Source organism: Periplaneta americana, chromosome 1 (genome assembly GCF_040183065.1).
Source record: "Periplaneta americana isolate PAMFEO1 chromosome 1, P.americana_PAMFEO1_priV1, whole genome shotgun sequence".
Classification (NCBI taxonomy): Eukaryota; Metazoa; Arthropoda; class Insecta; order Blattodea; family Blattidae; genus Periplaneta; species Periplaneta americana.
This window is the reverse complement of record NC_091117.1, coordinates 32,651,524-32,678,600: the sequence shown is the minus strand read 5'-3', so window position 1 is coordinate 32,678,600 and position 27,077 is coordinate 32,651,524. Positions and strand designations below refer to the sequence as shown.

General features: G+C 33.5%; 1 protein-coding gene across 1 annotated transcript in view; it reads right to left on the bottom strand.

Annotated features, from left to right (window-relative positions):
- Positions 1 to 17,594, bottom strand: part of LOC138694418 (homeobox protein DTH-2-like) — a 492,648-nt gene extending 475,054 nt beyond the window's left edge. The window contains exon 1 of the mRNA XM_069818117.1: positions 16,098 to 17,594. Coding sequence (XP_069674218.1) covers positions 16,098 to 17,016 — 919 coding nt within the window. The 5' untranslated portion in view covers positions 17,017 to 17,594. The remainder of the gene's footprint in view (positions 1 to 16,097) is intronic.
- Between the last annotated feature and the right edge of the window lie 9,483 nt (positions 17,595 to 27,077).

Here is a 27,077-nt window from a genome sequence, read left to right as displayed (position 1 = left end):
AATAATTAATTGTACAGACCCAGGAACAAAATTCGGAGCATGCGCAGTATGTTATAATTGGAAAATTCACGTGACCCGGATTTTGTTCCTGGATATGTACAAAAATTCAAAAGAAAAATATATTTTAAGAAATAAGGAAAATATTATAGTATAATATGTATGTCGTTCATATAACTGTTAATGATTTTAAAATACGAATTATTTAGCCTGAAAAAATTCCCAGATTTGTAGAAAATATCAGGGAAATACAAGACGATAATGTAATAAAATGTTTATCTAAAATTTTGAGGATCAATTAAGTTTACCGTTAAACAGAAACAGATCTTTGAAAATATTAAATAGGCCTATGCAGAAAAAGGCTGAAATAACATAGCCTATTGCAAGTATGCCAAATTTTATTACATCAGGGCTAAAAGATACTGAAGACAGATATTATTATTATTATTATTATTATTATTATTATTATTATTATTATTGTTGTTGTTGTTGTTGTTGTTACTAGGCCCCTATCATTTGTATTCAGATGTCACTTCTGGTATTGTGGAAGAGAAGGCCTCATGGGCTTGAATTTGACAAAGTAAGTAAATAAATAAATAAATAAATAAATAAACAAGTAAATAAGTAAATAAATATGTACATAATTATATAAATGTATATATAGGCCTAAATATAAATTAGACTTAATTTATAGAATTGAAAGAGTGTACCTCCCCCTGTACGGAATAAATTGTTATTGCAATAACATTTTCAAATAATTATGTGTTAAGTAAACAGTTAACATGTGTTTTGATTGTATCGTCCACAGCCGATGAGTATGAATTAATAACTAAAACGTTTGCTGCAGATTATTAAAAGAGACGAGATATCGTTTAAACTTAAACATTGCCATTGCGAAGACACACAGTGTGTAAGTCACTGCTCTACAGAGTCAGAAGTCGCGGGTTCGATTTTTGGTGCGATGATGGATTCTTCTAATGGATCTAACCCTTCCGGCCGCACTATGCCACAGGGGTTTATTCAGCCTCTAACAGAAATTACGACAGAGTTATTAATGTGTTGTGAGACCATTTGAAGTAACGTTAAGTAGAAAAATGAGACAGAAAACCCAGCTGAAATTTTATAACATTATTGCTATCCCTACTGGAACATGGTTAACAGAAAAAGGGGATACCTGAGTCACATAGCTTGCTAAATATATGAGATTTCTAAGATAAGTAAAAGAATGAAAAAGAAGTGATAGAATTAGAAATGATACAATAAGATAAGAATTTTATATTTTTTCTGTTAACGATGGGATAGAAAAATTTATGACGAATTGGAAGACCATAACGAAGCACAACAAAAGTTAAGAACCAAAAGCCTAAAACCAGTTTCTGTAAAAACAAAGGGGGGGGGGGTGAATGTTCAAATTTATTTATTGGCAGCGCACCCTCTTCCTAAAATTTTTCAGCCGCAATCTATGCAACTTGAGTCTAACGGAGGACAATTCCGTTGTACTCAATTTTTCTCCCTCATTCAGCGTAACTCAATTTTAAATAGACCTACATTTTCTACTAAAAATAAAGCATAAAGTTAAACATAGGATAATAAAGTTACAAGCAGTTTTGTCGTGAACAATATAGACTAAGATGTAATGTAAGAACGTGGCTCCTTTTTACACTTCAGGAATCCTATTCGAATATACAAAACGTACATAAACAATTGCCTATGAAAGAAACTCATTTTGAGGCACTCTTAGATGTTAAATATTTATGTAAATATTAAACTATGGTCGGATATAACAGATGGAAGACGTTAGTGTATAAGTCAGCAGTGGAAATTCTCAGATAGGAAATAAAACGAAGAATAATAAAAAAAAAATATATTGCTGTAGCCTATAAGTGAACAATGCCTGCGGGAGCAAGAAATAAGGTAGAAGAATTTTAAACCGGAGGATTAATAAGAATGCTGTTTAAAAATTGAAAGAAAATGTGAATTTGCTGAAGCAAGAAATATATGAACCCTAATATTAATTCAACACAAGTTACTTGCAGGTAATATGTTCGTAATTAGATGTAGGCTACAAGGATTTTCAAAAGTAACACAAAATTGCAATTGAAACTGAATGAGTGGATTTTGGACAAAAATCTTAGAAACGTCAAACTTTGTCTTTAAAAATAAATATTTTTACGGAATTTTTGTGGGAGTTATGAAGTTATCGACAATAATGGAAAGTACCACCTCTGTTTTCCTTTTTAATTTCATCTGAAAGAGTATACCTATTTTTTGTAGTCTGTAGCTATGCAATAGGCCTATTTCATTTGTTCTATACAAAAACAATACGGTTATAGTACTATGATAACAATTTAATTGTTGATACATTTTGTTAGTCTTTGAGCATGGTTATCGACAGAAAAATAAAGAAAGTAAACGTCCGAATTCAAAATGAGGCAGTGGAACAAGTGGACAGCTTCACATATTTGGTGTATACTATAATCAGTGACATGAGCTGCTGCCAGGAAGTCAAAAAGGAAGATTTTAATAGAAAAAGGGACATCTTCTGCGGACTTCTGGAAAAACAACTACAGAAGGGACTGATGAAGTGATTTGTGTGGAGTGTGACATTGTATGGGGCAGAATTGTGGACATTACGACGAAGTAAAGAGAAGCGACTAGAAGCATTTGAAATGTGGATATGGAGAAGAATGGAGCGTGTGAAATGGACAGACGGAATAAGAAACGAAGATGTGTTGGAAAGAGTTGGTGAAGAAAGAATGATTAGGAAGAGGAAAAGGAATTGGTGGGGTCACTGGCTGAGAAGAAATTGCCTACTGAAGGATGAACTGGAATTAATGGTGAACGGGAGAAGATTTGGGGGCAAGAAGAAGATATCAGATGATAGACTACATTAAGATAAGTGGATCATATGCGGAGACTAAGAGAAAGGCAGAAATTTGGAAAGATTGGAGAATGCTAGGTTAATGGAATGAACATAAAATAGGATAGGCCTATACTCAAAAAATGAAAGAATAAAATATAATAATAATAATAATAATAATAATAATAATAATAATAATAATAATAATAATAATAATACATTTTCTTAGTTTAAATTGTATCATAACGTGGTTATCAAAGCCAATAATAACTGGCTGACTAAAAACAGGTACGCAACTGTAGTGTTAATAGGCCTACAAATAATACGCAAAACAAAATTTGCATTGTAACTGATTCAGAAATTAATGCGTTTACTATTTAAAAAGCCCCTATTTAGAATATTCTTGATAATAAATAGAAGCCTATACGCCTACAAGTTGTCTGAACAAAAGCCTGCAATTTTAATAAATGTTGCCACACGGAAAAGAGAATTTAGAAATTTTGGCGAAGAAAGTTCATTTTTTAAAACTTTCATACGTTAACGTGCTGAAAAAATAATATAATAATAACTTATAGGCTGTTGCTCCATAATTATGCGCTTCAATAATTTTGTGCGATAGTACATCATTTCAATGTTATTAATAACTTAAAAATTAGTCTATACTCCTATAGGCCTACTGTTTTTCAAGCGAAAAATTAAAACCAATTAATTAAGTAAAGTATTATGGTGAAAAGATAATAACTTAAGTTAATTTTATTTACACTTTTCCCTTTCTTCCTTCCTTTCCTACTTTATTTATTTATTTATTTATTTATTTATTCATTTATTTATTTATTTATTTTCTTTCTTTATCTCTTTGTTAGTTTGTTAGTTTGTTTGTTTGTTTGTTTCTTCTTTCTCTCTTTATTTCGATCTTTCTTTCTTATTCTGCTTAACCTCTCCTTGCTTCCGACTTAACACTACGGGTAAGATAGAAAGTTTCATTTATCGTACGCTAGACATCACACAATGCGGCTCTCCCTGATCGTAGAATCGGCATGACTCATGGCTACCGCTGAGACATCACAGGACAATCACAAGACAATGGACAACACCCAGTCCCGTGGACGGAAGATAAATTCATTTTATTGGCCGCACCCGAAATCGAATTTGGAATTGCTTCGTTGAGAATCTCACGCGCTAACCACGTAACCATAACCGCGAATAATAATAATAATAATAATAATAATAATAATAATAATAATAATAATAATACCAAATAATTAAAATTAGTAAGATTATTTTGGTCATATCTATTCAACATTTTATTCCTTTCATTTTTATTTGTTAGGTTCCATAATATAAAATGTGTGTTTTATTCATTCCCTAAAGATTTCGTTTCCCGCATTCGGAAAACAAAGGACTTTTTTTATAGGTCTAACACATGCATTCCTACTATCACATTCGTTCTTTCGAGCGTAAATCATAGTCCCTTCTTCTGAGAACTCGAAGAAAGAAGATATGACAGACGATTTGTCAATAATAATCAATAAAATATATAAATCAATCAGCGTTGTAGTCAATAAACTTGTAAACATCACGTCTAACTTCCGTTTAGAACATTGCTGCCTCACAAACACAAAACAACCCCTTTTGAAATAAGAGTTTATAAAGTAGCTTAGTTATAAAATAGAAAACTTATGGAAATATATATTTTATCAAATAATATAGGCCTAGGCCTACATAGGCTACTGTAGTACTATACAATATTTAATAAAGTAGGATGTCAGTTTTAAGTGAATCTTTATTTGATACTGTGTGCTGTTAAATACCTGTAAAACTTAATAATTTTATCTAATAGTTAAACCTGTAAGGAATTTTAATTAATTCTAAGGCTTTGAAGTTTATATGTAAAAATTACATCAATTAATATATTGCAGTGTATGTTATTTATAAACTATACACCCATTTATGAAGATTTTATCTAAAGTAAAATATATATCCACAGAACAATAATCTGTTATTTACACAGTTTTCTTATATTTCGAATAGAAATCGAACGCAAGTTTAAGCAGCACACAAATTTCAAGAATGTTCACTATCACACGTCTATGGTCTCAGTTTACTAGTCTTAAGGCGATTTGTATTATAAATTGGTTAAATAAGTGTGTAACGAATATACAATTATTTTATTTAAATACTAGCCGTACCCGTGCGCTCCGCTGCACCCGTTAGAAATAAATATAAAGTAATTACATAATTAAAATAGGACATTTGATCCAGGGAACATTCGTGTTTTATAAAAAAGATAAATCGTTTAACATGTTACTTAATTTAAATTGCATCCAAATAATTAAAATGCGATCATTTCGATCCGGAGACCACTCATTGGTGCAATGACAATTCCTTTAACATGTTTCTAATTTTTATTACATGCAACCATAGTTTAATGAACATTGACATCATTTAGATTTAATGTGTATACTTTTTTTTTACTTGTTATAGGTTTCCATTGAATTATAGTACTAACTTAATTTTAACCTTTGTTTTCTACGTATTGAGTAAATGGCATTTGGCCCACTATGGTTCTGAATCCTTCAAATAACTTAAATTATATTATATAATATTACAATACATATACTATATTATATTATACTATATTATATTATATTATATTATATTATATTATATTATATTATATTATATTATATTATACTATATTATATTATATTACATTACATTATATCAGAAGTTACTGTAATAACATTATAGCATTATGTCCATCTAGAGAAACTACACTTTCCAATGGTGAAATAATAATTAATTATACAAATCGGTTAATTTAGCTTCCGATATTACTTCATACAAACACAGAAACATTCTCTGTAGGCTATCTTTCATAGCTTTCGATTGTTGATGTCTAAGGCCCCTAATAGACGAAGTCATTTGTTTTTTATTTCATTATACTGCCTTAGATGGCAGTTATTTTAATTTTAATACTCATTTATCTCATTAAATATCAGTCCTATCAAAATTTTTCAAGGAATAAAACTTATCGCAAATTATTTTTAAAGAAACTTTTGTTATGTAACATATTTCACAAAAATAAATAATAAGCGAGATATTTCGATTTATTTAATTCAGGCCCCCTTATAACTCCCCTTTTAAATAATGTATTTTGAATGGCATATAGCCTAAAATCTAAGTTACTACGAACATAATTTATATTCCAATTTTCATCGAAATCCGTTCATCCATTAGGCCTATCGCGTGAAAAGATAACAAACATACAGACAGAAGACAGACAGACATACAAACAAAAATTTCAAAAAAGCGATTTTCGGTTTCAGCGTGGTTAATTATGTAGGGTAAGGTTGCCATCAATGGACCACATAACTTCTTTATCGAATTTAAGAAAAACTATTGAGTCAAATATTATGATTTTAAATTTCATGAATTCCTGGTATGAAGGACTATCAACTGTATAATAATGAATATCGAAATACAACTTCGAAAAAAAACAATGAACGGTTTTAATTTTTTGCCTAGCGGTCCATTCTTGGAGACCTAGCGCCACCAATGGACCAGTTGGGTTCTATGAATGGACCATCGGGTTTCATGAAAACATTTCTTCCTAAACACACTCTGAATGATGTATTTAACAAAATATTTGACATTTGGTTTATTTTAAGTGATACAGATGGTTAGATAAACAAATACAATAATACCCAATGCAACTGAATTTTTAAAATGTTCAAAGATGAATAAACCTGCATGTGTTCAGAAATATGGGTTATAAAATTACTGGTTTCACATCTCACAGTGGTAAACAACATGTTGTCACTGTAACTTGAATCATGTAGCAGGCAGTAAATAAATTCTATTTTTACCTTTATTTCTTGGACAGTTTTTCTAAATGCAATTCAAACAAAAATATTTTTTACAATATTTTGACGTTTGTACAGTTCCTTATATGCAATTCAAACAAAAATATTTTTTCACATTTTTTTTCACTCCTGCACAGTTTTCATGTACCCACTGCCTGCATGTCATGCACTGGATCGTGTCCTCCACTGACCGACTTTGACATATTTCACAATACCAGTCATTATTGGTACTCCGACGAAATTTCTTATCTTTACTTGAAGGATATGTTAATTTTCAAACCTGTTGATGATTTGCTTAACTGCTGCTTGTACGGAGAACTTGTCAGGACGAGAGCTTTTTGTGTGCCTTTCTTTCCTCTTGTGCTTGCAACAGCAGTAGCTGCTTTTGGCAAAGGAGATAATTCAGCTAGAGGAACGACCAAATTATAATTAGGCCTAGGTCTACTTGTTGTCGGACTACAAGAGCCAGTGAAATTGTTGTCCTTCCCTGGACCTTCGGTTACTTTTATCTGCGTTGCTGCTCCTCCAGCTGATTCATTTCCTGTTGCTTCTGCTCCTGGCACTTTCTCACACATCGGATTGATTGCTGCTTTATTTGTTGATGCTGCTGCTCCTACAGTCGATGTCTTCTTTGTTGATGTCGTTGCTTCTACTGCTGGAATTTTCTCTGTGATTGAACAGGTCGCTACTGTGGTTCTTGATGCTGTTGATTTTGTTCCTGTTGATGTATCTTTTGCTACTGGCACTTCCTCGACCACTGGACTGGGTTGCAGTACAGTTGCAGTAGAAAAATGATGATTTTTGAAGACATCTCTGTCTACAGGCCACACTCCAGCACGGACAAAGCCATTAATTGCTGTCCCAACAGTAGCTGCTCTCCCATATGCCTTCCCAAATAATTCAGCCACCTAAAATTGGGTTACTGCTCGTCCTGGATGTAACCTCAACCATTTCTCCATTTCATCAATGTAATATCAGCTTAATGGCTTAAAGAAAGAGACGTCTAAGGGTCGGAGTCTGTGTGTTGTATGACCTGGAAGGAAAGTAGTACAACCCTACACTGTCGAGCAAGATCCAGTGCTTCAGGATTTTTACTGTGTGTTGTATGACCATCCAAGAGAAGTAGTACTTTATGGTCATTCGATAGTTTTACAGTGTCTATAAAATGATGTAAATATTTTACAAACAACTCTTTGTATATGTAGCCACTATCTGGGTTGAATGCAAACACTGTTCCCGGTGGTGCTCCATCCATTAGTTCATCCTTAGCTCGAGTACGCTTGAATATCAGCATCGGTGGAATATATTGGCCAGCAGCACTGGCACAACAGACAGCAGTAGTAGTCATACCTCTCTCTACGCTTGCAATGGACCCGACTTGTTGTTTTCCTTTCTTGGCTATTACTTTTCTGGTCCTCTTCTGCACCGTGGAAAGGCCCGTACCATGTACCATGAGTGATCGAGACGCGAGCTCGGAACCTCAGCTGTAAAAGGTGCGCGTTCTAACCACTCGGCCACTGAGTGGACCACAATAAAATATATTTGTGTTTAATTATTAGTTAATAAGCTATATAAGTCAAGATAAAGCTCAAATAGACATGTTGTTCATTTATATTAAGGCGTGCCCATGGATGGACCAGTGGTCCATTCATGGAATCACTTAGTGGTCCAATGGTGGAAACAGTGCACGTTTCTACTCTCCGCTTGTGTATGGCAAAGCTGAAAATTCAACAACGTATCTAAATATATCAATGCAAAGCAGATAAATCACACTTCCCAATGAAGTAAGTTGAGCGCTATAAAAACGTGTATCTTCTTGTCGTATGAACTTTAAAATTATGCTCGACACAATATCACAATGTTGAAATAACTTTACGAACACAGCACGTGCGTCTGAACTCTTCCAGAACCTCGTAACTAACATGGCAGCTTCTTTGTACACGGAAGTACTAAATAAACTCACCAGATCGCAGCAATTATCAGAAGGACAAAAGTTACAGAAGTGGTCCATCCGTGGCGCTGGTCCAATGATGGCAACCTTACCCTATGTTAGGACCAATTATTTTTTGAAAATCGAAAATTACCAGAAAAATTTTGGCTACAGATTTATTATTAGTATAGATATTTGTACCAAGTAACATCATCCTTTACATAGACTACTTTTAATAAATGTTACGAATTTATTCAGCTTTGTTTATTCTTTAACTACTGTTAAGGACGATCAGGTTTTATTTTCAAACGTTGAAACTGATCTAAAAGAAGACATTTACGTTCTTATCCTGAAAATATTCATAATTTTTCAATGTAACCATTTAAAAAGGGGAAAGTAAGTTATTGAATTCAAAGGAAGAAATTGTTTGGAAAAATAAAAACGCCATTAGTAGTAAAACATTGAATAAATTGTTTTAAATTATTGGAATGGAAAATTTAGTAATTAAATTCAAATAATGCGGCAATTAAAATTTAAATATTTACCTACCTCTTGTTGCAGATAAAAAATGAAAGGAACCATTTTATAATTTTACAGAGACATACTTGTGTCCGTTTCATTATGTGCATCTTCTAACACTACATTAAATTTGACCACTACGCCAAGTCTAAATTAAGAGAGGCATCGGTGTTACTCACACATCTTCTCATATCTCTAAAAAGTACTTGCCGAAGATTATATATAGGCCTATATAATTTAAATTACAGATATAATAAACAAATACCTATAAAAAGAAGTGACAGAGTAATGTAAAGGGAATAACTACAATTCCAAAGAAATTATGTAATTTTAAAATGAGGGTGCTTTAGAGATGTTGAGCCTCATCTGAAAAGGTTGAGTTAACAGTTGAAAAATGAATACGGAACTGACATAATTATGGCTATTTAGAATCACAATTTTAATTCTTAGCAGTAAATTATTTAAAATATAAGATATTTATTTTATACGATTTTACCCAGTGAAGGCTCGAGCTGGAAGGCGCCTAAATACGAAGCAAATGCTTACCATTACATTCATTCACCATTTCAAAATGATTTTATAAATATAAAAACATTTAAGTTATTCTTTTATTTAATTTTAAACCATTCCCGTTTGATAAGACGATATTTGGGAACTACTGAGTGGCAACACGTTGGTTTTTTTTCTCAGTCATAAATTTAATTAAAAGTAAATGGAAATAATAAAATTGTAAGTAAAGTATTCAAATTATTATTTGGATATCTACTGTTAAAATAAAATATTCAGTCTTCTAGTATAGTTCCTGTTTTAATGAATATATTTTTAATTCACTGTAATTCAGTTATTTATAATGAATTATTATAAAATATAAATGTAATAAAATATTTTCAAGCAAGCAATTTAAACTTTTAATCAACATAAAATATAAAACCGTCAATATATAAATTAATTAAAAGTTTATTTATATTTGCATTGAATTATTTTTGTTGGAGAGTAAGTTTTATTAATTATAGGCCTACTATTGTTATAAGTTACTAATGTAGCAGTGTAATTATGAATACATAAAAATGAACTCGAAAGATTTGAAATAAATCAGAAGGAACTGAAGTAACTCCTTACGTTAATACGTTTAAATCTAACTTTGATGATAAACCTAAGTTATTTCAATTTATCAAATTTGTATGGTTGTTTTAAAATTTCCTATGCTATAACCAATTAATTTTTGTATAAAATTAAATAAAAGCCACGCTTATGTTAAAATAGCATTATTCTTAATTAGGCCTATTATATTCGGTATATATATTTTTTAATTAAACTCTGACAATTTTTATTTCGAAAATAATTCTAAAAATAACTATTAATAATTTTATGTCAATAATTATATTATTTTAGGCATAGATGTGACTTCATTTAGTGTTAACATACGGAGTTCTTTATGGTTACTTCTAATTATTACTGTTTTATCGATTAGGGTTTATATTTTTAAAATAATTATTACTTCTTTTGTTAGGGATAAATTTAAATTATGTTCATGTGACATATTCTCATTTATTTTTATTTTTTCCTTAGTGATTTTATCTTATTTAGAATTAATTCTCTACATTTGATAACTAATTTACAATTCATTATTTGCATCATAACAATTCTAATCTGTGTTACCTAGAGAGGTTCATTCCTTCCGTTTTATTTCAGTTGTAACTTTGCTCAGTTTCTTAGAGATGTTTTACCGGAGCCAAAAACATCTTTCTCTTCTCAGCATACCGTTAGAGTAAGAATATATGCATATAATCAAGTAACAAATTCTCTACTGCTAGAATATGTACCTGTATTATGAAATATAACTTCTCTTTAGTACTGTGACTTATTCCAATGTTTGGCCTATATGAATTATAGGCCTGTTCTATTTAGGCCTAATACGCTAAATTTAACAAGTAGGCCTAACTAAAAATCAAGACAACACGATCATAAATGACGACACGAAATTTGGCGTATAATTTTTATGAATAAAATTTCACACTCTTTTAACATTTTGTAATTAGATGTAGGCCTATGTAATTATTTTCAATATTTTAAAAGTATTTCATGCATTGTCTACTGGCGAAATCTGAATTTAAATTAATATAAATCTCAATATTATAGAATATTCAAATAATTTTAAATTCTTTCATGAAATTAAAAAAAAAAAGAAAGAAATCAGAGACTATTAACCGGAAACCTAATGTCTACTAAGAAGTGGTATTAGAATTAAAAATAAAATAGTATAGGCCATGATATACTGTGCTTTATATGACAACATCAGGATCCAGAAAATGTGGAGAATAGCTGTTAGTAAGCGACATTTCTTGGGTTACAGAACAACTATCATTAAAAACTGAAGAAGTAAAAATGTAATAGAATAATAAGCGCACATTAATTCTAAAAATTTTAAGCATTACTTTAAACAGCTACAAATATTAAAAATTATAAAACAAATTGCTTACAGAACTTGTGATTTCTAACGACCAAAACCTACCGCGTTCCAAAAAATTCTAAGATTTCAAAACACAGTGTTTGCCCGTGTAAATGATTTTGTTACTGAAAAACAAACTTAAAAAATCACTGCAAGAGACGGTTTATTCTGTATGCTCTAAAGAATTTTATGGCTTTAAAAAATGGCGCAATACCACTAATATACCAACAGTACGATTTTCAAAGCAAAGGTTGATAATTTTGTTGATTTAAAAAAGAACTACAAATTTCTTATTTCTTGGTTGCAGAATACATTGAGCACCCAGAGTAAATGGACAGAACAAGTAATTTAAAAACATAATTTGCTCCCAATGAACAATATAATTTTAAGATTTTTATATAACATTTAAATAACTACCGTACTAATATTCCCAAATTTTAAGAATTTCAAAATAAATTGTTACAAAATTTCTAAGAAACATGAAATTAAAGCACTTAATTCTGTCACCTGTGAACAATTTCATGAGTTTACAAAGTGAAGCAATAGCACTAAAATACTAACAATAGGAGTTTTGAAACTAAATATCAATAATTTTTCAGCTTAAAAATATCGAATAATTATTGTCAATTCTAACATTTACAAGATGGACTTAATATCTTTGGTAAATGTGAGGAATCTTATGCGTTCCCCAATTATATTGTTTTAAAAAGGCCCTCATTAACGCCTGTAGATAGTTTTGTAGCTTAAATACAGTAACTTAGGCCTATTATGAAATGTCCCAGAAGCCGTAAAAAATTTTCAAAGCTTAACTTACTGGTGATAGTTTTTCACTTTAAAAACAATGGAAAATCACTCATTTTTACAGTTTCTAGTACTTCCAAAGCGCTCTGTTTACGGACCTTGAACGATAATATTCTAACATTGAACAATGTGAAAAACAAAAAAAAAAAAAAAAATTCCGCCAATACTAAGATTTTAGAAACGCACGAAAAGCCACAAGAAGTCGCAAATATCATCATCAAAACATGTTGGTTATCATTTGTCGATGATTCTTTTACAAGTTTAAAAAACAATTGAAAGGTTTCCTTCAAATCTTAATATTTTCACAGCACTCTGATTATCTTCGAGTGACAATATTGTTGCTTTAAAGATTATGAAAAACCAAAAACAACTGTCACAACAGTAATCACTAAAAAAAAGGTTACAATTTTATCCAGATTGTTAAGTTATAGGAAAAATAATATTTGAAGGCTTTGAAAGACCGAAAAACCTTCTGCATCTACCAGCTCTAAGATTTTTGGAGCACATTATTTATCATATGTAGGCCAATGAAAATAATTTTATGGTTAACTTATAACCGTTAATTCTGAGGGTTACTAGAATATCTGCCCATTGATCTAATTTTGATAGTCTGTAAGTATTTTCTTAAAAAACAGTTGAATTAAATTCTAGGATTTTCACTGTAACCGTGAAGATATTTATATTTTACTGACTCCTAACAGATTTTAATACAAAGCTGGGACGGTGTTAGTCATTACTACCTATTCTGTGTTCAGGTAGTTTAAAATATCTAGTTCTGTAATTTTAACGGAAACTGCAAATTTTGGAATTTTACGGATTTCATCGTAGACTCTAAGCTTCTCCTTGATATAAATAGAAAGATACTGTAGGATAACTATTTAAAATAACTAGCCTACTAGAAGTTACATTCAAGTAGTAGCTTACAACAGTTCTCACATTTTAAAACAAATCGCAAATATCACAGACACGAATGCTTCTAGTAAACACTAATAGTAATTAGACTAATTATTGAAATAATTTCTAACGCCATTAGCAGCCGCTAATAGACGCTTCTTTCAGGCCGTTTAAATCACTTAATTCATAGATTTTTAACAACCAGATATTTAATTGATTCCAACGTAAATTATATTATCTAGCCTTGTTTAAATTCATGTAGGCTAAGACTACAATTACAAGATAATACTGGAACAAAGTTAGGAACTTCTAGTACACGCTGCATTCAGAACTTTGAAGTATTTACTTTTTTAATTTTCAAAACAACAACCGACAGCCACTAATTTCGCTGATAGTCTCCTAGATTTTCAGAGTATTTTCCAAATATCAACAGTTACAGCCTACACAAATTGTGGCACTGGAAGGACTTATTCTTAGTTAAAAAGCACTGATATAAGTACGCTGCATTCCGGTACATTAAATTGTCTAATTCCAGTATTTTTAACGCCGTAGAGAACTTGCCTAATTCTAAGATTCATAACATAGATTACTCATTATGAAACAATTGAAAGATGACATTGAAACACTGTTAATAAAGCCTAATTTACGCTGGACTCTGATAGCTGGAAGTATATTTTAATTTCTAGACTTTTAAGTCAATCGCCGTTAGACGAGAATTTCGCCAATACATTGGCTCTAAAACATAGGTAACACTTACAAATACATAATAAGAAATAAATGTAGTGTGGTATTTGGCCACTTAACATCCCTAGTACACGCTGCCTAATGGCAAGACCTTCAACGTGACCAACAAATTTGCCGATTCTAAAACATGTAGCTATTGCAAATTCTAAAATCCTATTAGGCAAAAATTGTAAAATAATTCTGGAATCCTGTTAATAGCTCCTAGTACACTTTGTGTTCAGATAGCCTATAGACCTACTACTTTGAACTATAAATCTATAATTTCTATGTTTTCAAACTAATCATCGGTAACGGAAAATTTTGCTAATCTAGGGTTTCTAACGCATAGGCTTAGGCCTGTTGCAAATATTTGTAGTAGACTTAATTGCAATAAATTATAATTTTATTGTCACTTAGGCCTATGAACTGCATTCAGATATTATAAACTATGTAGCTGCAGAATTTTCAACGCGATATGAAATAGACTATCGCTAATTTATATTAATTAATTCCTAATTAAACCTTGACTAGTACACTCTGTATTTAGGTAGTTTCAACTACCTAGTGCCAAGACCTTCAACGTGACCAAATATTTTACCAGTTCTAAAATGTGCAACACATTCTAAATTCCTATTAGGCAAAAATTGTAAAATAATGCTGGAACACTGTTAATAACTCCTAGTACACGCTGCATTCAGATACTTTCAACTAATATCATTTCTAGATATTCAAACTAATCGCCTGTAACGGAAAATTCCTGTAATCTAGGGTTTCTAACACATTGTAAATATTTTTGTAGCAGAATTCATTGCAATGTACTAGGCTTAAGTTTACCACTGTTACAAGAACTTATTCACGCTGCAGTCAGGTGTTATAAAGTATGTAATTGCAAGATTTTCAACGCATTATGAAACATTGCTAATCATAAAAATTAAGTTTATTATAACATTACTAATACACGCTGAATTTGGGTAGTTTTAACTGGCTAATGCCAAGACCTTCAACGTAGCCAAATATGTTCACAATTCTAAAGTGTCTAACACAAATTATAAATTCGCATTAGGCAAACATTCTAAAATTATGCTGGAACACTGTTATTAACGTCTAGTAGCCTAGGCTACATGCTGCATTCAGGTACTTAGATCGAAATAATTTCTATATTTTCGATAGCGGCAAATTTCGTTAATCTAGGGTTTCTAACACGCATTGCAAATATTTCTAGTAGGATTAATTGCAACATAATGCTATCTTGTCACTGTTAACAAGCGCTTATAGACGCTGCGTTCAGGTATTTAGAACTAAATAATTTCTATATTTTCGATAGCGGCAAATTTTGTTAATCTATGGTTTCTAACGCGCATTGCAAATATTTCTAGTAGGATTAATTGCAACATAATGCTATTTTGTCGCTGTTAACAAGCGCTTATAGACGCTGCGTTCAGGTATTTAGAACTAAATAATTTCTGTATTTTCGATAGCGGCAAATTTTGTTAATCTATGGTTTCTAATGCGCATTGAAAATATTTCTAGTGGACTTAATTGCAACATAATGCTATTTTGTCACTGTCAACAAGCGCTTATAGACGCTGCGTTCAGGTATTTAGAACTAAATAGTTTCTATATTTTCGATAGCGGCAAATTTTGTTAATCTAGGGTTTCTAACGCGCATTGAAAATATTTCTAGTAGGGTTAATTGCAACATAATGCTATTTTGTGACTGTTAACAAGCACTTATAGACACTGCGTTCAGGTATTTAGAACTAAATAATTTCTGTACTTTCGATAGCGGCAAATTTTGTTAATCTAGGGTTTCTAACGCGCATTGACAATATTTATAGAGGACTTATTTGCAACATAATGCTATTTTGTCGCTGTTAACAACACTTAACTTTTAGACGCTGCGTTCAGGCATTATAAACTATCTATTTTTTTTTTTCAACGCATATGAAATCTCGCTAAGAATAATTATAAGCTTAACGCAGACGGTAAATCTCCAACACAACTTAATGTTGCGGCATGGACACACACACCAATAGACGTTGCACTGATATGACTTACCCGACACAGCCTCGCCGTTGAGTTCCTCGAAGGTCTTGCTCGTCATCTGAAAGAGCGCGTCCAGCGGCGACGTGTTCGGCGTCTTGGCGCTGCCTGACGCCGAGGAACTCTTCGCCGAAGACGAGGCTCTTTGCGTCGTCGAGAAGTGCCTGTGGTGCTGTCCGACGACGGCGTGGTGCCTCGCCTGCTGGCTGGTGGTAGGGCTGCTGGTGATGGTGCAGTTGATGATGTCGGGGCTGGTGCAGCAGTCGCTGGCGATGCTGGAGCGCCCGCTGCTGCACGTGGAGCTCAGCGTCTCGCTGGCGTAGCACAGGTCTGCGGACTTCGGCCGGTGGTGCGGGGACGCTACCCCGTTGCTAGTGTCCAAGTCCCACGGCCTCACGATCCGCGCCGGGTTACTGTCGCTCGTCGTCCGCGGTCTGTGGTTCAGGATGTCGAGGATGGAGAAGGACTTGACGCCGGCAACTGCGTTGCTCGCGTGTTTGACGGCGACGCTCGTCGCCGGCTGTTTATGCGCTGCCATCACCACCTTGTTAATCTGCATCATCTTGAGCTTCTTTAAGGGCTTAAAATAATCGTCCTCGTCTATCGTTTCCTCGCTGTGGGGGTCGGCAACTGTGGTCCGCGAGCTGCTGAAGCACGACGAAGAGCTACTGGAGGACGACTCGGGAGGGGTGATCTTACCGTCGTCGGCCGGGGGTCCCGACAGCGCCGGCGAGGGACAACCGACGCTGATATCGCCGTCGTCGTCGTCGTCTTCGGGCGACGCTCCGCTGTTGAGCGCGGTTGCGGCGTCGCAGGGGCTGCTGCAAGACGGCGAAGACAGCGGACTTGTGGTGGTGTTGCAGGGACTGGCTGCCGACTTGGTGCCGGCGCTGTGCACCACTTCCGTACCATCCATTATTAAGTTACTACACATGTGGATGTCCTGCTGTTCTGTGGGCTGTTTCTGGGCCGTCACACGATACGCATCACACGCACAGCACTCGCAATCACACGATGAGCGGACCTGTCATACGCTGCTTTATCAATGTCGATAAATTACCGAGCAAGCATTCGCTCTCACACCCTTCCTCCAGGAGCCCCGGACGACTCTGATGATGATTATTATTATTGTGGGAGGAGGCGTGCGAGCGGAGAGGTGGGATCTCGTCTTTTTAAAACGCTTCCTTTTTACAAGCGCCTTATCCAATAGCGTCACTCGGATGTGATAATGGCTTGGAGGGGTTGTGGCGCTAGTGGTAGAGGGGAGAACTTTAGTATCGCTTTCGTATGAGGGGTGGGGGGGAACGGCAATGATTTTATAGTGTTATAAGGTGTAGCAGGTCGAATTTTCTTTTCTTTTTAATTGCCGACACTACAAGAATTTTTATATCGTTACCTATGTATTATTACGGATTGTAAATCATTTTCGAGAGAAGAATTTTCGTAGACCACATTAGAAAATTCTGACTAGAGTTGGTGTGCCGGTCTTCTTCATCGTCACCTCACACACTGCTTAACACGGGCTACACAGCAGCGGAACTGGAGGGCTTTACAACTTGTTCCAACACTCCACCACCTCCCCTATACCCCCACCTGCCCGCAAAGCAGCCCAGAAGATGCTTCAAGTTCTACCCTGAGCTGGTTTTGTGTGGCTCCGCCCCCGGACGTTGGCATTGGTGCGCGTGCGGACCACTGGTCCGCCCATCGGTGTGCCGGAGCGACCAACCGTAACGGTCGCCCCGCCCCCCGGCGGCGGCATGCTTTGCCTCAGCCAAGCATGTGAGACTAATGGACTAACGTGACACTGTCAGAGCGCTCCAACAAAAACAAAGAGAAGCAAAAAACGCCGTGTACTGCACACACGACCCTTTCCTTCGCTAATTATCTTTTAGTTGAGTTTTCTGATGAGAAGTAGGCGGCGACAGCCGGCGTCAACAGCCAAACAATGCCACCCCGACAGATATCGCGCGCGCGCTCGCTCCATTTTCTTAAGACAATCTGGATGTAAGTAGCTGTACAGTATGGCCTTCCTGTACTGTATTTAACTGCGTTATCAATTAGTAAGTTAGATGAATTTACATAGACCTAACAGTAGAATAATTTGACGTAACAATGTTCAACAGGGACGAGGGACGTTAAGGATAAAAATAATTTTATTTTTATTTATTTATTTATTTATTTAGAATATTTTTAGTAGGTTATTTTACGACGCTTTATCAACAGCTTTGGTTATTTAGCGTCTGAAGGTGATAATGCCGGTGAAATGAGTCCGGGGTCCAACACCGTAAGTTACCCAGAATTTGCTCATATTGGGTTGAGGGAAAACCCCGGAAAAAACCTCAACCAGGTAACTTGTCCCGACCGGGAATCGAACCCGGGCCACCTGGTTTCGCGGCTAGACGTGCTAACCGTTACTCCACAGGCGTGGACATTTAGAATATTAATGTGCGAAACAACAGCACAAGGCCAATTGCAGTTTAGCACAAGTACAAAACGAAACAAAACAACAAATGATGATGAGAATGAATGGTAGAAAATGGCAGTGAGATGAAATACAATCAATATAATAGTCTACATTACTCAATTGACCAAATGTAACAAAATAACTAGCACAAATAATAATTATTAAATTAGTTCAGTGAGATAATTAAAATAATGGCAATTAAATAAAATGTATTACAAATGAATTAATGAAATCATATAAATGAAGACTGGAATAATATTAGTAGTATTGTAAAGTTATGCAAATGACGAGAATAATATGATACATAGGCCTATCTAACAATGGCATAAATAATAAAACTGACACAAAACTCAAAAAGTATATACTACACATTAAATGGATCCAAGTTCAATCCATGCAAATTAGCATAATAATAATAATAATAATAATAATAATAATAATAATAATAATAATAATAATTTATTTAACCTGGCAGAGTTAAGGACATACGGCCTTCTCTAACACTCAACCAGGAGTAAAACTGCGTTACAAAAAAACACTACAAATTTACAAAGTACACTACAATTTTACACACAAAACTGAATAAGATAATAATAATAATAATAATAATAATAATAATAATAATAATGATAAAATGTAAACAACAAGTAAACTTAAGTAGAAATCAGACATAATATATAACATACAGAAAGAAAGAAAAAATCATAATAAAATGTGAACAGCAGGTCAAAATAAATGAGACATACAAAGTATAAAAAATAAGACAATTATTGATAATGATAATAATAATAATAATAATAGTAGTAAAAATAGTGCAGTACAAAGCATACAATGAATAGCCTACAATATTTTTAAGTAGGCCTACAAACAGTAAGGACAATTATGATTAAATTATATATAGCTCAACTTATCACATTATAGATATAACCATTATCGGAAAATATGAAAACAAAAATATAAAATAAGTTAAATATCACTAGAACATAAAAAATGTGAATACGTGGAAACATGCAATACAACACTTGTCATAATAGTAAGTTAGTTTGGCAACTCGTCATAAGATAATTTTCTAACTTGGATTTGAAAGATTTCAATGTTCGGCAGCCCTTGACTTCAGGCGGCAGAGAGTTCCAGTGACGAGAGGTAGCAACAGTGAAAGATGAGGAATACAGAGATGATGTGTGAAGTGGAATTTCTAGCGCGTTATCGCGTTGTGATCGAGTATTAATATTATAATAGCGAGAGAGAGTATGAAAACGAGCGAATAAATAATAGGGGGATGAAGTGTGAATTATTCGATATAAGAGAGAAAGTAAGTGGAGTAATATGGTAATAATAATAATAATAATAATAATAATAATAATAATAATAATAATAATAATAATAATAGTAATAATAATAATAATAACAATAATAATAATAGTAATAATAATAAAACTAGGGGGTAAAAATTTTAAATTATGATTTATTTAACGATGCTCGCAACTGCCGAGGTTAGATATCAGCGTCGCCCGTGTCTCGGAATTTTGTCCCGCAGGAGTTCTTTTACATGCCGGTAAATATACTGACATGACCCTGTCGCATTTAAGCACACTTAAATGCCATCAACCTAGGCCGGGATCGAACCCGCAACCTCGAGTACAGGTAGATTTATCGCGGATTTTTTCATAAAAGGCGCGTTATCACAGCGCCTTGCTTTGGTTTAAAACCAACAACTGCTATAGAATTAGCCTACAAATAGCCTACTGATACAGTAATAGACTACTGATGATGATGATGATGATGATAATAATAATAATAATAATAATAATAATAATAATAATAATAATAATAATAATAATAATAATAGGCTAATAATGGTAAGGAACTGGCCATCCTATCCTGTCATCTACTGTTTTAGTTCCCTTATTGGTGTCACGAGGTTCCAACCTGTCTTCGGACAGTTGACTAAACAATAGCAACAACAACAATAATAAGATTTAATAATAATAATAATAATAATAATAATAGGCCTAAATAATAATAATGATAATAATAATAATTGAAGAGTCCACTGCAAGAATGATGGATGTCACTTTCTTGTCGAAAATTAACCAAGACTGTCAATGCATAGCTTAAGACATATAGAATGTACATAGAGAGTTGTATGGCATTAACACTGATAGTCATTGTCCAGTAATGATCGGAAAATCTCAGTTAAGCTTTGAGCGCTAAGCATTTCAAACTTTCAATTGCTTCTCCTGCAAAATGTATTCCAAATGACATCCATCGTTCTTGCAGTGGACTCTTCAATTATTATTATTATTATTATTATTATTATTATTATTATTATTATTATTATTATTACAATAGGTAATAGGCCTACCGTTACTTTCATCTTCAATGATCAATTTTGCTCTATCATTCCGTCTTCAAGAGAAATTCTTGAATTGGTCCTTCCAAGGCATAGGCCCTAGTAGCCTAGTTGGTCTTTCTCTTTTTCTTACCTATTTTTATTTGTTGTAAAATTTCTATGGAAGTCTGTTTGGCTCCATTCTTCCCGGTACATGTCCATGCCATTGTAATTGATGGTCACAGAATGTAGTCTAACATATCGTAAATGTTTAATTATTTTCTGAGACAATTTTTCCTAATATAGTCAGTCCGTTGAAACCCAGATGTTCCACGTAAGAATCGCACTTCTGGAATCTTTATTCGTCGTCTTTGTTGCTTTGTTAGGCCTAGAACCCAACTCTCTGCTCTCTGCTCTCTGCGGGTGGTCATAACTCACCACTTTGTAATAGATTAAATTTGTAATTAAGCCTATCCGTTCTTACTTTTCGGTAGACTGATAGTGTAATGTTTTTCTTATGGTGCCACTCGTGATATGAAAGTTAAGTTTCATATACAAATCGTTAAAACATAATGAGAATAGTCTAATATTATTGCGTTCTAAGTATTTAAAAGGGTTATCTTGTTAAATTGATTCATTATGTAGACAAGTCTAAGTTTATACATGAAATGAGTAGCCTCTTTGCTTTAGATAGGCCTAAACACTTTCGCCTTCTTAAACGGTAGGATTAATATTATGCTTAGTCTACTTAATTGCTTTAATTAATAAAGTTAATACAATGCCATCTGTAAATTGTTTTCTGATTTTTTAATTGCCTGGTAGCTAAACAGGCTAATAATAATAATAATAATAATAATAATAATAATAATAATAATAATACATTATCAATTAAACAAGTAGCAAGTTATCATAGGTAATATCATAAGAGTTCTCATGTTGTAGACAATGCGCGAGCGGCACAAAATTATCGAAATATATGAGAACTTGCTTAATATTTGAGTGAAAATTATTTCGCGAGAAACAGTAGACCCTAAACAATGAATAATAATAAAAAGAAGATAACGTAATTAAGCTTATATTAACTTACCTACCATTATTAAGCTTAGGCTATAGCTACTGAGACAGATTATACGAGTAGTAAGGTAGGTATTTCTAAGTTCGCCACTCGTCATTTTCGTTAAGATACGATATTTGGCCAAAAGTTGGCAGCAGTAACTTGTTTTATGATGCGTTAGAACTTCGTTGAATACGCAAGGTGCATTACCATTATCTCTTGCTATGAGGTAGTTGCCATAATGTGTTAACTGCGGCTGCCGATATAAGATTTGCTCCGTAAGTATCCGTTTCATCCAACGGAATAAGTAATGCATTTAGAGAATGTAATATATCATTTTAAGGCCTATTTTGTGTACTTTCTTGTTGTATTTTTAGAATTACATTTACTGTAGTGATGTCCTACCTTATGACATTATTATTAAATGTTGGAACTGTTCTTAAATTTGCCACTGCAGTTTCTTCCATGGCAAACTTAGGATCATTCGTTGCTGCTTCTCTGAGATCGTTTTAAACAGTTGGGAGTTTAAATAACTGATTACATTTTAACTTTAATATTTAAATGAGTGACATTTTAGATATTTTATAGGGAAAGGAATACTAAAATTATTAATCCTGTTATAATTTATTAGTGGTAAAACTTTGTTTAATTCCTGCTATGATAATTTTCTGTGTATTAAAATATAGGCTATTACATCTGTAATATGATGTTATTAAAATAATAGGCTAATTATTTGATTTTACTACAGGCACAGAAGTGGCAAACTTAGGCAACACATGGGTCCTAACTTAGCCAGTTGTATCCCCCTGTCTGTTTTGTTTTTGTACGAGAAGAAATACTTTATTTTATACGAAATTTTTATTTAAGATTTAGTATGAATATTGCAACGCTATTTTTTATATTTTCGAAATATGACATCATCGTCAATTTAAAAATAAATTTGCTTCGGGTGGCGAATTTAGGGAGGCTTAACTTATAATAAATTAAGTTATTAAATTTAATAGTTACACTTGTTAGAACGACCATCATGCAATAGGCCTATCACGCCCCATTATAGCCTATTGTTAAGGAAACAATGAAAGTATTGAACATCTGAGCATCAGAAGCGATAAGAATGCGCATAAGTTGCCACACGATTGTTTCGACAAGATTGCTGCTGATAATTGGCTTTGATTAGTAAAAATTCAATAGATTCTTATATACTCCATTCGTGCGTCGGTACATGAGCGAAATAGTGGATGTAATTAGGCTACGCCTAACGACAGAAACTTGATCAAGAATGAGGTTCAAAATGCACTGAAAGGATTCAAGCTTAAACATAAAAAATTGGCAAATAAAAATAGTAACAAGTGCTCTAAGAATCACATGTAAAAGTTCAAGAAATAGGCTTACACAAACCAGCATTTAAGACAAAAAAAAAATTAGTTCTCTAAAGAGCCGTTCTTCTGCAATCAGGACACATATTGTACTGAGAAGAGCAGTACAAAATATTTCGGTTATTCAATTGTCTGTAGGCTAATTGAAACTATCTAAGTCTACTTAGCCTATTACTCAATCTCGAAAATATTGTAAATTAAAAATTCTGTTCATATTGTTTCCATTGGTCTCCTATCTTCCACAATTTGAAAAAAAAAAATAGGTAGATTCTGAAGTTAAATTGAGATAATTATTTAAGGAAAAATTATTCCCGAGCCTTTGGAACGATAGAATCAAATCTTTAATGAAAATGATATCAGAATAACCTGGACTTACTTCATCTTCTCTTATGTAACTTAGGCCTAAATGGCTTAGATTTTGTTCTGTATTTTAATTAAACAGATAGCACCAAGCTACAAAACTAATTATTCCTCATAATTCTTCCCCATATTTAAAATTAAATGTCTGTGGTTTTACTTTCCTGTCTCCAAAAAATTTTATCAATAAACTGAATGATATTGAAGTGTCAGTTTCTTGCGAAAATTTAGATGCGCAAACCAACTTAAGTTTATAGGTCTAAAAGTTCGCACAGTTATGTAAACACAGCGTCGAGTCACCAGCAAAGTTGAGATGAAAGCCTGCTAAGTTGTACTCGATATCTGAGGTTGCGTCCAGGCACAGGTTCGAATCTGACTTGGGTTGATTATCTAGTTGCGATATGATTTTTCATACCTACGTTTTCTCCAACTGTAGTGCAAATATTAGGTAGCCTAATTTTATGACCATCGACGGACTCATCCTTCCAAATACTCTTTTACTATCACCAATCCTATTGTACTCTCGTAATTTTCAAATAAACTTATAGTCTATAGGCTTATTTTTTTTTTCTATTTTACACGTTTCAACCAAATTTTCACAGTAGTCTAAGCTTAGGCCTATGTGTCCATCCACACTGTTAGTAGGCCTATTGAAATATTGAATAATTATTTGAAAGTAATTGTTATCCTAGGTTCTTAATAATACATTTTAATTATTACTTTTTAGTACTTTTGGCACTCTGTAGGCATATTAATTTAATTAATTATAGCCTAAGTTTATCAAATTTTAATACGTGACGCCTTACTTAAGAAGAATAAAGTATGAGTGCAATTTTTCTTCTGCATCATTTATTTGTGTAGGTTAGTCTAAATATTATTTACTTACTGGCTTTTAAGGAACCCAGAGGTTCATTGCCTCCCTCACATAAGCCCGCCATCTGTCCCTGTCCTGAGCAAGATTAATCCATTCTCTACCATCATATCCCACCTCCCTCAAATCCATTTTTATATTATCTTCCCATCTACGTCTCGGCCTCCCTAGAGGTCTTTTTCCCTCCGGCCTCCCAACTAACTCTCTATATACATTTCTGGATTCGCCCATACGTGCTACATGCCCTGCCCATCTCAAATGTCTGGATTTTATTTCCTAATTATGTCAGGTGAAGAATACAATGCGTGCAGTTCTGTGTTGTGTAACTTTCTCCATTCTCCTGTAACTTCATCCCTCTTAGCCCCAAATATTTTCCTGAGAACCTTATTCTCAAAAACCCTTAACCTATGTTCCTCTCTCAACGTGAGAGTCCAACTTTCACAACCATAAAGAACAAACGGTAATATAATTGTTTTATAAATTCTAACTTTGAGATTTTTTGACAGCAGACTGGATGATAAAAGCTTCTCAGCCGAATAATAACAGGCATTTCCCATATTTATTCTGTGTTTATTTTCCTCCCGAGTATCATTTATATTTGTTACTGTTGCTCTAAGATATTTGAACTTCTCCACCTCTTCGAAAGATAAATTTCTGATTTTTATATTGCCATTTCACACAATATTTCCGTCACGAGACATAATCATATACTTTGTCTTTTTCAGAATTTACTTCCAAACCTATTTCTTTACTTGCTTCCAGTAAAATCCTCGTGTTTTCCCTAATCATTTGTGGATTTTCTCCTAACATATTCACGTCATCCGCATAGACAAGCAGCTGATGTAACCAATCTAAATATTACCTTCAAAATTTATGATTCATTTTTTTTAATTGGTAACAATAAAAATTATTATTCGGGCACAAACAAAATTAGGCGACTATACAAAATCGATTTACTCAGAACCGATCTAGTGCATGATGCCTAATTTATGTACCTGCAAAATTTTATAAAGATTAGACAATATTTGCTGAAGTGTTCTCCCAGAAATACTAAAGAATAAGGAAGTTACAGTAAATAGTAATTTGAAAGTAGGGCCTACTGTTCATAGGCTATTATTGCCCACATAAGCATTATAAAACCATTTTTCGAACCAATTTAGAAGCGGAATTGAAGAAAATCCTTTAGCAGGATGAAAGTGCACATAGTAGGCCTACATATGGTGTTTTTAAGTAGAAAAAATCCGTAATATTTTCACATTTTTCACGAGAATTTTCCCCTCAGGCAGAGTAGTTTCGACAATGCGGGGGAGCTGTGATCTTGGATTGCAATTGTGCTGACTCCCACATGATGGGAATTCCGCTGTTCGTCTATGTCTAATGTTAGTTTTAGACAAATTCTTCTGAATTACGCCATAGTTCACAAGGGCTATAGAGTCGATTGACAAAAGATTGTAGGCTGTCCTTTAAGATAAAGGGATTTTATTTACCTATTTAGTCTATCTATCACCTTCCTGAGTAGGCCTACAATAGTCTTCCGCCTAGGCCTACATTAAAACAGCAACCAAAGTAAAAATAATTGTGAATTTGATCATTAGGCTAATATTTCTTAGATAGGCCTAAAAGCTGTAGCTACAGGATATGTTATAAATGCTTTTTTATATAATTTGTTTTGGTACATGATTTTTCGCTAATAACTTATCTGTAACAATTTGTTAGGCATACGTTTAAATCTAACAAAAGCTTTTTTTTCTTCTTAAAATCAATGAAGCAGCAGTTGTCTCAAAATTAAATTATCTTTGTTTTTCGATTAGCAGCCTAATAATTTCAGTGACAAATAGATCTACCCATTACAGCAAGACCATCTTTGACAAAAGTTATTCTGTTCTTCGCTAATATTTTCATAATAAGCCTACTGATAAATTTATCTTTGAGATGATCTTCGTAAATTTTATATCCGAAGATTAATAAGTTTATTCCTCCACAACTATCACAATTATACCGTTCTATAGCTTACATAGAAACTCATAATAATGATGCAATTAAATGGCAAGAAGGACCTAAGAGTTTTCCGTGTTAATTTTAACAGAGCACATACTCGTAGGCTACATGCTGCCGACTGTGGTAAACGTGTAGATGGTTGTAGATTTTCTTAACTTTCTGTAATTAACCCTCAAACATGTAGAAGCATGACGTTATTTTTCTCGGAAGCAAATACTGTAAGCTTAGATGTTTTCAGTGCCGCGCTGGTTCTGAGAATAGAATATTCTGATTTTCCCGATGTCTACAAGTAGATTAGACTTTGTAATTCAAATGACTAGCTGCCACTTTTGTCTGTGGTCTGTTATTATTCTCCTGTACTAGTTAAGGTTAAAAGATTTTAATTTATGAAAATGGTAGCCTGCTGTAGGCTACATCCTGGTCCGCTCACACAATGGCACCTGTCTGACTCGCGTAACTGCAAGAGCGCTCAGGTCCGAGGACTAGATCGAAATGACTGAGCAAGGATCTCCCTGTCAATTAGCATATTTACGTAAAGAAATT